General features: G+C 43.0%; 2 protein-coding genes and 1 non-coding gene across 3 annotated transcripts; 1 reads left to right on the forward strand and 2 right to left on the reverse strand.

The window, feature by feature from the left end:
- Nucleotides 1–970: 970 nt before the first annotated feature.
- Nucleotides 971–2,619, reverse strand: VC83_07207 (uncharacterized protein; the record flags this gene model as incomplete). The annotated part of the gene is made up of 2 exons (XM_024470784.1): nucleotides 971–1,848; nucleotides 2,612–2,619. The coding sequence occupies 2 exons, from the start codon at nucleotides 2,617–2,619 to the stop codon at nucleotides 1,485–1,487; spliced, it is 372 nt and encodes a 123-aa protein (XP_024321929.1). The 3' UTR covers nucleotides 971–1,484.
- A 6,690-nt stretch (nucleotides 2,620–9,309) lies between these two features.
- On the forward strand, nucleotides 9,310–10,116 carry VC83_07208 (uncharacterized protein; the record flags this gene model as incomplete). The annotated part of the gene is made up of 2 exons (XM_024470785.1): nucleotides 9,310–9,616; nucleotides 9,845–10,116. The coding sequence occupies 2 exons, from the start codon at nucleotides 9,310–9,312 to the stop codon at nucleotides 10,114–10,116; spliced, it is 579 nt and encodes a 192-aa protein (XP_024321814.1).
- Nucleotides 10,117–12,694: 2,578 nt separating this feature from the next.
- On the reverse strand, nucleotides 12,695–12,797 carry VC83_07209 (the record flags this gene model as incomplete). The annotated part of the gene is made up of 1 exon: nucleotides 12,695–12,797. It is a non-coding gene; the product is annotated as a tRNA-Arg (tRNA).
- Nucleotides 12,798–12,880: the final 83 nt, after the last annotated feature.

A 12,880-nucleotide genomic window follows, 5' to 3' on the forward strand; every position in this document is an offset into this window, starting at 1 on the left:
GCCATAAGCCTCCAACTCCAAAAAAGAGGTCGGGTAGGCCACTTATCCTATCCGACAATCAAGTTGACAAGGTTATTGAGTTTATAAGCTCTTCTCGTCAGAATAGGCGTATGCCATATACGAAGGTTATAGAGCTTTTAGAAATTCCATGCTCGCAGCTTGTACTTACCCGGGCTCTCTTAGTAAGAGGGTATAATAGAAGCGAGTATTCACATCTATCTACTACTATAAATACTAATAAGATCTAGGGGTTGCTATGCGAAAGCCAATTATTTCAGAGATAAATCGACGAAAGCGACTTGAGTGGGCCATTACCTATAGAAGCTGGATACGGAATGACTAGGACAGAATCCTTTAGACCGACGAGACGTGGTTGACCGGTAGGCGTCATACTCGTACGTGGGTAACCTGGAAAGCAGGGGAAACGTAGGATGATAGGTGTGTTGTAGACAGAGTACAACGGAGGAAGTTAGAAAACCCCCTATTTACTATGGTATTTACTTATATATCTCTAGAGGTTGGATGTTCTAGGGCTGTTTCTAAGGTGCTCTCGGGAAGGGTCCTACGCTCTTCTAGGAGAAGGAATTTGGGAAGATTGGAGCTAAGACCTATATGGCTTCATACTATCCCTCTGATTCACGGCTGGCTACGTATGTATCTAGGCCTTACATTAATGCAAGATAGAGCTCTAGGTCACCGAGCAGGTGCTACGATTAAGGAGTTGAGAAGCCGTGGCATTTACCCTATTGAATGGCCCCCGTACTCACCGGATCTCAAGATTGAACGGGTATATCTAGAGCACATGTCCTACGATCAGCTCCGTGTGGCTGTTTCAGACGCATGGGATCAAGTTGGGCACACAGAGCTTGATGCTCTCATTAACAGTATGCCTACCCGTATGGCAGCAGTAATTGCTGCAAATGGTATGCACACGGAGTACTAGGCATTTAGTATAGATTTATATAGTCAATTAGGTAGCTATTATACTCTTTATTCTACAGAATTCATCACTCTCATTCTCGAGTCATCGCGTCGTATGAGAATCGGTACTTCGGCCAGAATTGCCAAGCCAGCCTACGCAGGGGGCCCTGGCCGGATCCACCAACAAAACTTTTGAACAACACCTCTGTACGGAGTACATCACTCTCCGGCATCTAGAACTCGCTGGCTGGCCCATGCCGCCCAGTGCTCCACGGGGGAGGCACACACACACACACAAATCCACAGGTCAATCTCTTACCTGTGGTATATTTAGCCCTCCTCCGTACAGATTATCAGTAAATCACAGTATAGGTTACATAGGCAGGAATACATACATTTGATTACTCAACAGATTCCGGCGCTTGGAAGACTTAATCGTCGTGACCAAACTCGAGTAAGCAACATGCGCCACTTCACACGAGAGGAAGCAAGTTGCGCCAACTCACGATTTCGAGACTAAGTACTAGCCCATAGTAATTTGTATGTAAAGGTATATAATCTGCCTACTCTATTGAATTATCACTTTGACTCCCACGCTCGCTCCCACACTCGCCCGCAATCTCATACTCCTCCTCGCCCTCACTTTCAGAGGCTTCCGGGTCAGGAATTAGATCCTCCCACTCTAGAGGAATTGGGAGGCTGGCATTAGTGTAGAATGCCACCCTCTTTCTCCGGAGGCGTTCCTGCTTCCGGGCCTCAATTCCAGCTCTACGGAGCTGTTTGCGGGCCCGGTTGATAGCCTGGTGGGCTATCCGGGCTTCTTTGGCCTGGAGCTTCTGGGCTAAACGATCGGCTTTTTCAGCCCGAAGCTCGTGGGCTCGGTCAGCAGAGAGCTCGCCTCCAAATTGAAGGCGGGCCCTATTTATGCTAAAGGAGTGTAGTTATCTCATTTTCCAAGACTTTCCATGACTAACCAGGACCTCCTTTCACTTCCTATAGGCTAGGAACCTAGGAGATGGTTCTATGGGATTCTCTTATGTCGACTACAGTTACCAAGCCAGGTCAGAGTACCCCTATAGACAAATTATGTCATAACTTAATCAATCTTGTCAGTAACTAAGGAGCGATGATGTGTAATGAATCATAGAGGGTTGTAGAAGCTTCTAGACCTATCGTTCATGTTCCTAGGCCTCTAGTTCGTAGAAATATGCCATGTGGTAGTATTGGCCCACCCCCTTAAGGAGGAGATTTTCTTAATTACTTGTTCAATGAGTGTCCAAATGATATGCCATGATGTATGTAGCATAAACAGATGTAGTAGAAGAGTTTGAAGCAATCGTTGAGTAGTATTGCTCTTGTTGTTGGTGTGATAAGCCAAGATATGTATGGTGACTTGTAGGTTTGAGGAGGAGATTTCTAAGTTTGTTGAGTTTGATAGCAAACTGAGTGCAACGAATGTCAGATAACAAAAGGCTTTCTAAGTAACATGTTATAGTATTATAAAGAATACTATATTAAGTTGAGCATGAAGCTCCTATCTAAGGAAATACTATCTACTTATATAGTGGCGTCATGCCAAAGGGAACTGTAAGGAACTATAGGAGCTGTACGAGTTCTAACAGTTCTTGTAGTTCCACCCTAAAGGAACTGTAGGAACTGTAGGAACTGTATGAGTTCTAACAGTTCTTACAGTTCCATCGTATAGGGTGTCATAGGGTCTTATAGTGTGACCCCCTTAGCACTGTAGGAACTGTAGGAACTGTATAAGTTCTAACATTTCTTACAGTTCCATCCTGCAGGGTGTCGTTGGCCCTATCTCGTGACCCACTCAGCTAATAGCTCTGCTGATAGCCGTAACACCCCACTACCAAGCACCACCTCTGCTACCACAATGCCTATGAAGCACAATGGCTCGCGATGAGCATTCAAGCCAGGCTCTTTCTAAGCCTATCGCCTAGTCCATCGAAGACACCACTAGCCCCAAGCCCTTTACTGATTGTCCCAACCCCTTTTCTAATGAAACCCTTTTCCCCCATAGCCCCTCTATACAGCAGCCTGTGCGTTAGCTAACTACTAACGACAAGAATACTGAAAGCAGCAGTATGTTAGTAGGCTAGAGGCTTGTCTGCCTTACAGATGACGATGTCTTGGTTGTCTTACAGCTTTGCCTCTAAGAGCAAGCTGCCTTTGGTCACTACACCGGCAAGATGTTCTAGTGGCTAACAAGCTGCTGCCTCTTCGAATCCTAAGGCAAAGAGCATAAAATGCTCTACTAGGTGGTAGCCAAGGCGGTCTGTGATAGGCGAGAGTTCCTAGCTCTCCTTCTAAGCAGAGAGCATGATAACTAGTCTTTGATGACAGATGCCTTAGAAAGCTAGATCGCTGTCTAAGACTCCTGTCTTATAGTCTAGAAGGCTCGACTTGATGCCTAAGGTGCTGCGAACGCCAAGACTAAGGCATCTATAGCATGGTGGCAGTCTTCTCTTGCACTTTGGATAGACAAGATGTAGCTCTTACAAGCAGCGACTCGTACTTCCTAAAGAGAAAAAGATGGCAAGGCTAGCAGCCCCCCCTTAACAACCCTAGACCCTAGAACATCTATGTAATGGTGGGTGCACCAGATATGAGAATCTAGCCACCCAAGGAAGGGATGAATTTACTAAGACAACACACTGTCTTAGGAAACAGAGCCAAAGGGTCATAGCTTAGACTATTCCACAATGCAGCAATCAGGTGTATGATGTAATGGAGTGGTTTAGACAAGTTGTAACAAATGTTGAGTCTGAGAACTCAGGGATAAGTCAGAGGTTAGCACCTCACTGACTTTTCAGAAACAAGGAGTAACAAGATGAATGCTTGGAAGCTTGGAAAAGACGTGGAAGTATGTGATAGTCGATTTACTGTATTGTCTGCTTGCCCTTTCTTAAGGAAAGGGCAATCCTATTTATGCTAAAGGAGTGTAGTTCTCTCATTTTCCAAGACTTTCCATGACTAACCAGGCTTGGTAACTGTAGTCGACGTAAGAGAATCCCATAGAACCATCTCTTAGGTTCGTAGCCTATAGGAAGTAAAAGGAGGTCCAAGGTCAGAGTACCCCTATAGACAAATTATGTCATAGACAAATTATGTCATAGACAAATTATGTCATAGACAAATTATGTCATAACTTAACCAATCTTGTGGGTAACTAAAGAGCGATGACATGTAATGAATCATAGAGGTTCGTAGGAGCTTTGAGAGCTATTGTTCATGCTCCTAGGCCTCTAGTTGGTAGAGATATGTCATGTGGTAGTATGAGTGATGTCATGTAATGAATCATAGAGGGTTGTAGAGATATGCTATGTGGTAATATCGGCCCAGTAACTAAGGAGCGATGACGTGTAATGAATCATAGATGGTTGTAGCAATCGTTGAGTAGTATTGCTCTTGTTGTTAGTGTGATAAGCCAAAATATGTATAGTGACTTGTAGGTTTGAGGAGAAGATTTCCAAGTTTTCTCTTGAGTTTGATAGCAAACTGAGTGCAACAAATGTCAGTATGACAGTCTAACTCTACAACCCTGCCCCCTACAACCCATCGCCGTCATGTCTTACAACGCTAATGAGGGCACGCTGCATCCGCCGCCCCTAGCATGCCTCTAGACCTAGAGGACCCTATTGCTATAGGGCTTAGACACCTTATAAGCATCATCAAAACCATCGCTAGTCGGATAGGCAGACTACAAAGGGAGGAAGGGAGGGAGGAGTTAGATGCAGTCATTAAGAGGCAGCTTAAGGACCTAGAGTCTAATTAGCGCTGTCGACCAAAATGTGGCAACAATGCTTACTATAATGGTTGACTAAAGGCATAGCCATTAAAGGGGGGGTGGGGGAGGATGAGGCGATAGAGATAAGGGGAGGAGGGGTGATATACATACCTTATAATTAAAGATATGACTCTACTGTAGGTGGAGTCAAACCAAACTGATTCCTCTGTGTCTGCCGTTAGATGCATGTTTGTATGTTTATAAGAAGAACAGCAGCTATAAAGTAAGCTACAACTAGCTGTACCCTAGTGCATAGCCCCTTCCTAAATGCTATATATGTCCATGTCATTTAGACATGTCCAAACGACCTCTCAACTTCAATTCGAACAGAGGACAAAGCAGCATTCCATTTCTGCTCATCCTCCTGAAGCGCAAATTACCTAAGCGGATGCTCAAAAGGGGAGGCGCTTCCAAAGGCAGCTGTGTATGCTAGGTCACCAAAAACATAAAGAGTCTCACAGCCCTCCATTACCTATAGATAGTTAGTATAGTTATGAGCATAAGAGGGGACTTAAAAGTCACATTATCATACAACCCTTCATTGCCAATGCACTAGGCAAGACCAACGACGCGATATCTCTGCCAAACTTAAGAAGTTGACCGACCTAGAAGAGAGGGTGCTGCTTAATCAGATACTCGACCTAGATTTGCAAGGATTTTAGCCTTGGCTTGAAGATGTTCAAGAAATGGCCGATCGCCTTCGTGTAAGACAGGCATATCGAGGGACATTGAAACCACCTGAATACCCATAGCAGATGCTTGTACTTTCAATGCATCTTTCCATGCTCGACGGTTCCGGAAGACATAGATATGCCGGCGTAGTTTTATAAGAACCGTTGCCACTTCTTCTTTATTAGGAACAAAGCCTTGAGTATGAGCTAAGCCTTGCTTAAGCCTATACAATTCCGTTTGTTCCGATGGTACAGCCTTTAATCATTTGCTTCCTCACTAAAGATAGAGGTCGGATTTCAGTAATAAAGGCATTAGAACAGATTGGCAAGGATATCTCGCAAGAGAAAGTCGCAAAGAGTACCCAACATTTACTAGATGGCTGGGTGTCAAAGTAGCATACAATTTTTTTTTTTTTACATATATTCCTCAGATTTCCGTGAACCTCCACATAAGGATATCCTCGTTATAAGGATGCCACGCCCGGTCCTAGGGCATCCTTATATCCAGGTTCAACTGTACTTGACTGGCTCTGTCCATATCAGCCTACGGTGGTGATGATGTTCCACATGCTCTCTCGCCACACGCATGACATTCTGCGCATTATTTTCTTTTCTCAGGGTCTTCAAAACTTGTGGCCATGTTCTTTCTTCATGGAACTTTTCCCCAACCGCTCCAAAATTTGAAGAGACTCCAGTGGTCGCGATTAAGCAGGGGGGAACGGCTGAAACGGCAAGTAGTGGCGTCATTTAAATGATCAACAACATGATCAATCGAAATCTTTTCCTTGTCGCTCACTGGTCTCCTTGGGGAGAAATGGTTAAGGAATACTTAATAAAAACTTTGTAGACTTGGCAAAAAAATATTTGAGACACCTAAAGCATATAGACACAGAGATAGATGTTAAGATATACATTGTAACTACAATAACAGCTGAAATTGGCATCAGGTTCGTACTTCTCTTAAGAGAAGAAGGGGCTTCCAGAAGCTCGCCAGAAATTTGAAAGCCAAACCCCGGGTATAGGTTAACGCCAATCTGGAACTTCAATTTTTAGCCAAGTGCTTGAGATATTCACATGACTGTCATGCTATTTCCTTGATGTTTGGCACATATCATTTTTTATCTGCCCGTGCTTGCTCTATCGTAGTCTTATAGTACTTTGCCTATTTCTTCAACCCCTTGATAGTCTGGCGTCTCAAGCTTTAGATGCAGCCTCCTATTTACAGGCACGTACACCTACATGCAATCCTGGTAGGATAAGCATTACATGAATAGAAATACGATCCATGACATCCTTTGCCACTGCAAGCATCTCTGCAAGGAGTAATACATTGATCGTAGTTATAGCACGGCACCACAGTATCGATAAGAGCACATGAACTTAAGTGGATGCTAGCCAATCTGCTGTCCAGTGTGTGTAACGCTGAGTTCTAAACGATATAAGGCACAGAGGTTTCTTGCGTAAGGTTGACTTGACAGAGGAGGCAGGGGATTAGACACAAAGGCTTTCCAAGTAACATGTTACAGTATTGTAAAGAATACTATATTGAGTTGAGCATGAAGCTCCTATCTAAGGAAATACTATGTACTTATATAGTGGTGTCATGCCAAAGGGATATCTGTGGATAATATGGATAACATAATATCCATGATATCCAATGTTATCCATCACCTGATATTCCGTGGATCCCTGTGGATAACATGGATAACATAATATCCAAGATATCCAATGTTATCCATCACGTGAGGTTGCAGCTCTAAGCGCTAGCCATAGCACTAGCACTTAGCTGTAACAGTGTGCTCCGGTACCCTCGATTGCTTCTAACAGTGCTCCCTTTGATTTGACTGCCACCCCTAGGATACATATAGTTATAATCAGTTTCATACTTATGGTTGTATGCGAGGGCGATGGTGTGGTAATGTGTGGTAGTGAATGTATTGATGCGTGATTAGCATGTTTGGTGTAAGAGATTGGGGGACGAAGAGGGTACTTATAAACTGACTCTTGCTATGATGAAAAACTAGATGAAAGGCCAGCTTGATATAAAACGTAATTTTTACACGTCATTATAGTTATACGTCATTGTATTAGCACTATTGACCATTTGCAGTGGTAATTCGGTATGATCATGACAATCAGAGTTCCCTTTCGAGCAACTTGCAAAACTCATAGAACTTTGGACATGTTGCAAGATTGATGACCTCACAATCATGCCAAATGGAGCAACATTTTCATTCCTCTTGATTGGCTTCAGCCACCATATAGTACAGCATCCCAGTTTTTATCTCGTGGAATGACATTCAATTGCCGTGGAAGCAAGCCCTATCCACAGGATGTGAAACACATATCCAACTAGGTACTTGCATCATAAGGAATAAGCTGTCTAAGAGACATCCTGTCATCGGCGTCTTAAGGTCACGTGCAACACTCTAGAACTGGGATGTGTTATATGCTGTCCATAGTAGTAGTGTACAGTAAAGCACCGATATAATGATTCTCGATTAAGTGATAACTTCATTATTGCAATATTTTTTCCTGGTCCGAACCTCACCACCATACAAATATCGATACTCACGATTTCGCAGCTTCCTTTCCTAAATATCGCTTTATCCGTGTTAACATTGCTCTCGTTGCTCTATTTAGGCCTCAAAATGACGAAACGATTTGCAATAACTATTGAGCAACGCCGCGCTCTATGTAACTGGGCACATCAATAACACCCGAAGCCTTCTGAAAAATAAATGTATCAAATGGTTCTCTCAAAACTATGGCCATAAACTTAGTCAGCTGACAGTTTCTGAGTCTTTAAGCTCGCATTTCAAAGATCTAGACAAAGCTATACAACTGACAGGATCATGACTACAAGTTGGACAGTGGCCAGAAGTAGAGCAACTCCTTATTATGGCAGCAACGAATTCAATCACGTGGAGGTTTTACAAGTGGTGATATACTACAAGAAAAGGCTCAAGAGATTTGGCAACAACTACCAAATGACGATAATCTACCATGCCCAGACTTCTTAACTGGCTGGCTCCATCGATTTAAAGCACGGTATCACATCAAGGTTCATACAAAACACGGTGAAGGAGGCTCTTGTCCAGAAACAGCAGAGGAGGAAATGAAGGCTCTACAAACTATTGCTGGTGAATTCAAAGAGGAGGATATTTATAATATGGACGAGACAGGCCTATATTGGAAGATGATGCCCTCTCGAGGGCTTGCAACACAAACACTTCCTGGATTAAAGAAGGAGAAGACTTGAATTAGCCTTGTATTTTGTGTTAATGCTTCTGGAACTGATTGTCTGCCTGTTTGGATGATTGGACAATATAAGCAGCCACGTGCACTTCGAAACATCAACATATCATCAATGGGAGGGCAATGGCGTGCGAGCTAGAAGGCTTGGATGAATAAAACAATTATGGGCGAATGGCTATCAACATATTGGAACGACTCAAGAAGTTCTTCTTACAATGGATAACTTCTCAGCTCATAACACTGCTCTTGAGCTTTGTCCCCCTCCTACAAACATACGTATTTGTTAGCTTCCTGCGAATAGTACTAGTCGATTCCAGCCCCTTGATCAAGGCATTATTCAATCATTCAAATGCCATTATCGACGACAGTGGCTCGATGCTTTTACTTCAGATCAAAATCCACTTACATCAATGAATCTACACTTTGCAGTCTGATTGCTCTTCCAATTCCAGTTACTCCTCCAGATATCAACGAACTCTATGAACAAGTTATATTATACGGAGCTGGAATCATTATGTTACAAATACAATCTATAACGGTTTTCGAAAATCTACGCTTGTTAGCATTCCAATTACTCTTCCAATTCCAATTACTCCTCCAGATATCAACGAACTCTACGAACAAGTTATACAAGCTGGCAATATTCACGACGTCATGGCAATCTCTAACTTTCTAAACCCAAGCGATGAAGAAGAGGATATACAAGATGGGATACTAAGCCAGGACAAAGTCCTACAGGAGGTTATTGATGAGCATTTAGGTCTTCAGCAAACTCAAGATGATGATGAAGAAGAGTTGCAATTAGAGCGTTCTTTACATTCTGTGAAGAGTGCTTGTCAAGCACTACAGGTTCTGATTGAGTTTACTGAAGAACAAGAGGCTCTTCAATCAGACTATTTACGAGGCCTTGAGCATTTAGAATTTGCTCTTGAGGCATTAGATCAAGAGTCACGGGTGCAGAGTACGTTAGATAGTTGGATTACATAAGAATCAATATAGCGATATTATCATTATAACGATATATTCTGCTGGCAGCAAATGCATCGTTATATCAGTGCTTTACTGTATGTATCTAATCGTCGGCTAAATTTAAAACATTAAACTTTCGGATCTGATGTACAAGTGACGTGGGATCCTTGATCACTTAATTTGGAAGTACTAACACATATGGTGACGTCGCATGACACAGCACTCCCTGGTCACCACAAGGCTGAAATGGTGAGGCTCGGAAACCCAGATCAAAGTGTTATATGCACGGAAGAAGATTCATACGAAGATAGTAAAGGAGCAAGAGAGAGAAGAAGCAAGAGAGAGAAGAGAGAGAACCTTGAGTATAAGCTGCAGCTCTGTTTAAAGGGCGCAAAGAGCTCGTGGTGGTGCTGTAGGTCGAGGGGTACTATTATACTTCGAATTGACGCCCTCCATCCCCAATTAGACGCAACGGCGATGACGAGATCGTAGTTTTCAGAGTAGCTAGGGTTTGGACTGAGTGGTCACACAATATCACTGACACAAAAATACAGGAATTTTCAATGGATTCACAAATTTAGAATCAATTGAATTTAAGTACTAGTACGTACAGTACTAGACCACTGCTATTAACCGAATTCCAATTTGACGCATAAATTGCGTGGCGTAACCCACCCCTCCTTGTTCAACAACCATAATTATGCCACCAACTCGGAGGGCTTTGGCTCCAATTGATGGGAATCGACAGCCTGGTGGCCAATTAAGCCCATACCAATGAGGGCAGATTATTGGGAGGCAGTCAGAGGGTGCAACACCTACTAAGATTGCACACGACCTAAACCTTGACCGAAGCACCGTACGATATACAATTGCAGTTGACTCAATACGCACCAAAGGCAAGAGCGTACCCCGTACACCATGGGGAAAGTCATATACAGAAGCAGAGCAACGCCTTATACTCTGCCATGTACGCTAAACCCAAAGGATACATACCAAGAAGTAAAGGATGCTTGTAATGTTGCTTGCTCAACATCAACTATAAAGAGGATACTACAAGAAGCAGGCATAGGCAATTGGCGTGCAAAGTGTCGCCCTTTCCTACTGCCAATACATGCAGCTAAACGGCTTGCATGGTGTTTAGCATGGAGGAATTGGACAGCAGAGGATTGGGGTCAAGTTGTGTGGAGTGATGAGTGCTCTGTTGAGTGGGGTGTCATACTGACATTCGTTGCACTCAGTTTGCTATCAAACTCAAGAGCAAACTTGGAAATCTTCTCCTCAAACCTACAAGTCACTATACATATTTTGGCTTATCACACCAACAACAAGAGCAATACTACTCAACGATTGCTACAACCATCTATGATTCATTACACGTCATCGCTCCTTAGTTACTGGGCCGATATTACCACATAGCATATCTCTACAACCCTCTATGATTCATTACACGTCATCACTCCTTAGTTACCCACAAGATTGGTTAAGTTATGACATAATTTGTCTATAGGTACTCTGACCTTGGACCTCCTTTTCACTTCCTATAGGCTAGGAACCCAAGAGATGGTTCTATGGGATTCTCTTACATTCGCTACATGATTAGCAAGCTAGTTGTGGGTCGCACTTGATTTCTAATACATTTACCAAGCCTGGTTAGTCATGGAAAGTCATGGAAAATGAGAGAACTACACTCCTTTGGCATAAATAGGATTGCCCTTTCCTTAAGAAAGGGCAAGCAGACAATACAGTAAATCGACTATCACATACCTCCACGTCTTTTCCAAGCTTCCAAGCATTGATCTTGTTATTCTCTGTTTTTGAAAAGTCAGTGAGGTGCTAACCTCTGACTTACCCCTGAGTTCTCAGACTCAACATTTGTTGCAACTTGTCTAAACCACTTCACCACATCATACACCTGATTGTTGCGTTGTGGAATAGTCTAAGCTACAACCCTTTGGCTCTGTTTCCTAAGACAGTGTGTTGTCTTAGTAAAATCATCCCTTTCTTGGGTGGCTAGATTCTCACATCTGGTGCACCCACCATTACATGGGGGCGGGGTAACAGGAGCGAGTGGTGTTTCCGCACACCTCAGAAGTGGCAGCGGGAGATGATCCAAACCTACAGTACAAAGAAAAACATGGAGATCATGGTTTGGGGGGCCTTTTGGGCAGAAGGCCGGAGCAATTTATACCTTATGGACCGTGACTTTGAGTCAAAGAAGTTTGGATATACTGCAAACTCATACCTTGAGGTTCTAGAAGCAGAACTCCTCCCTATTTTTGAGTCTTGACTCTAGCTACTCATTTATGCAAGATAATGCTCCTATCCATACTGCGGGTATGGTTACAGACTTTCTTGAGGAGCATATGATTACTACACTCTATGGGTGGCTGCCCTACTCACCCGACCTCAACCCAATTGAGCACATTTGGTGGCACTTGAAAACCCGGGTGTGTGAGATGTTCCCTGAAATTGCAAAGGATAAATCAAACTCAGAACATGCAAGACAGCGTCTAGAATCATGTTTGCAAACAGCTGGGACACATTAGACAAGTCATTGTTCGATAAATTGTATAAGAGTATGCCGAGTAGAATTGAGGCGTGCATTCAAGCAGACGGGTGGCAGACAAAATACTAGAATACTAATTTTTATACTATATACTATGGGCTTATTTCGTAGAGCTTTCAATTCTAATTACAATGGATGACTTTTTACATCTATCGCTTTAAAATTGCATATGTTACGAGCAAATTAATTATCTACGTTCGGTGGCTTCGCGGGTGGTTTTGCGATTCGGTTAATAGCAGTGGTCGGTGACTGTAGTTTGTCTCGTCACGGGGTGCGTCTCTTGACGCAGGGATGCACGTTAAGGCATTTATTTATCGGTAAAATGAAAATTATACCCTCTAATTTGACTGTAATGAAAATTGCCAAAAATGTGTTTGTGAACGCTGGAGTTCCTTTGACTTTGCGACCAAAAATAAATCGGAGAGGGCTTTTTTTATATGTGAGTATGTGTAGACAATAAAATTAGCAAAAATAATGTCAAAAATGTCAAAAAAATGTAAAATTCCACTCCAAGAGGGGCTCGAACCCTCAACCTCAAGATTGATTTACGTGACTAGACTAGAGTCATTAGTAGAAGTCTTGCGCGCTACCATTGCGCCATTGGAGCATTTCGGATTTCCAGGGATAGGGCAAAATATAACTTATAAAGGTCATAGCATTTTAAGGCCAGTTCTACACAGAGGACCGGTT

The sequence above is a fragment of the Pseudogymnoascus destructans genome, assembly GCF_001641265.1.
Source record: "Pseudogymnoascus destructans isolate 20631-21 unplaced genomic scaffold scaffold_18, whole genome shotgun sequence".
NCBI classification, from domain to species: Eukaryota; Fungi; Ascomycota; class Leotiomycetes; order Thelebolales; family Thelebolaceae; genus Pseudogymnoascus; species Pseudogymnoascus destructans.